Source organism: Arachis ipaensis, chromosome B10 (assembly GCF_000816755.2).
Source record: "Arachis ipaensis cultivar K30076 chromosome B10, Araip1.1, whole genome shotgun sequence".
NCBI lineage: Eukaryota > Viridiplantae > Streptophyta > Magnoliopsida > Fabales > Fabaceae > Arachis > Arachis ipaensis.
Genome location: NC_029794.2, coordinates 129,352,004 through 129,352,819, shown reverse-complemented (window position 1 = coordinate 129,352,819; position 816 = coordinate 129,352,004). Strand labels below are relative to the sequence as shown.

General features: G+C 28.4%; 1 protein-coding gene across 2 annotated transcripts in view; it reads left to right on the top strand.

Moving 5' to 3' along the window:
- LOC107624520 (probable C-terminal domain small phosphatase) overlaps positions 1-816 on the top strand; it is a 6,066-nt gene that overhangs the window by 2,065 nt on the left and 3,185 nt on the right. For both annotated transcript variants that reach the window (XM_016327013.2, XM_021113811.1), the window contains exons 3-5: positions 31-322; positions 423-504; positions 734-800. In XM_016327013.2, the coding sequence (XP_016182499.1) occupies positions 58-322; positions 423-504; positions 734-800 (414 nt within the window). In that variant the 5' untranslated portion in view covers positions 31-57. The remainder of the gene's footprint in view (positions 1-30; positions 323-422; positions 505-733; positions 801-816) is intronic.

Below are 816 nucleotides of genomic sequence, written 5' to 3'. Positions count from 1 at the left end.
AAAATATTTTGGCTAATATTTTATTTGCAGATTCAGGTGGATAAAGTGATAAATAAGATGGGATGCCATGCAGCACAAAGCAACAATACAGATTGTGATTCTCCAAAAGAATGTGCGGCAGATGAAATAAAAAGTGACAAAGAATTTTCCTCTAATGAAGAGGCCAGTTCAGAAATCTTGAGAATTTGTTCTTGTGTTGGGTGCAAAGTTGGAATTTTGAAAAAAAAGCTTCTTGTTCTTGATATTAATGGATTGCTTGTGGATTTGGTTTATCCTCCTCCAAATGATCAAAATCCAGATACAATTATTAGAGGGGTAGCAGGTGACATAATAATAAGATTAGTGTTATTCTACAATTTTAATTAATTAATGAACACTAATTCATATTTTTTTCTGATTAATAATTTTTGCTTTATCTTCAGTATTCAAGAGGCCTTTTTATCTGGATTTTCTTAAATTCTGCTTTGAGAGATTTGAAGTTAGTATATGGTCTTCAAGATCAAGGTAAATGATCTTCAACTATGTTCAATTAATAAATTAAATATTATCTCATCTAGCACAATAACTTTTTTAATGTAAGAGTTCTTTTTTTTAAAGCATTTATTTTGAGACGAAAAACGTGTAACTTAATTTAATTTGTGTCATGTTTTTTGTTTAAAAAATATTATATTTTAACAAGCAAGAAGATGCAGTATAAAGTGTAAACTTCTGATTTTTTTTTTTTCTTTTGTAGGAGAAATGTTGAACCAATTGTTGAGTATTTGATGGGAGAAATGAAAAATAAGTTGTTGTTCTGTTGGGTAAGTACTTGTTGAT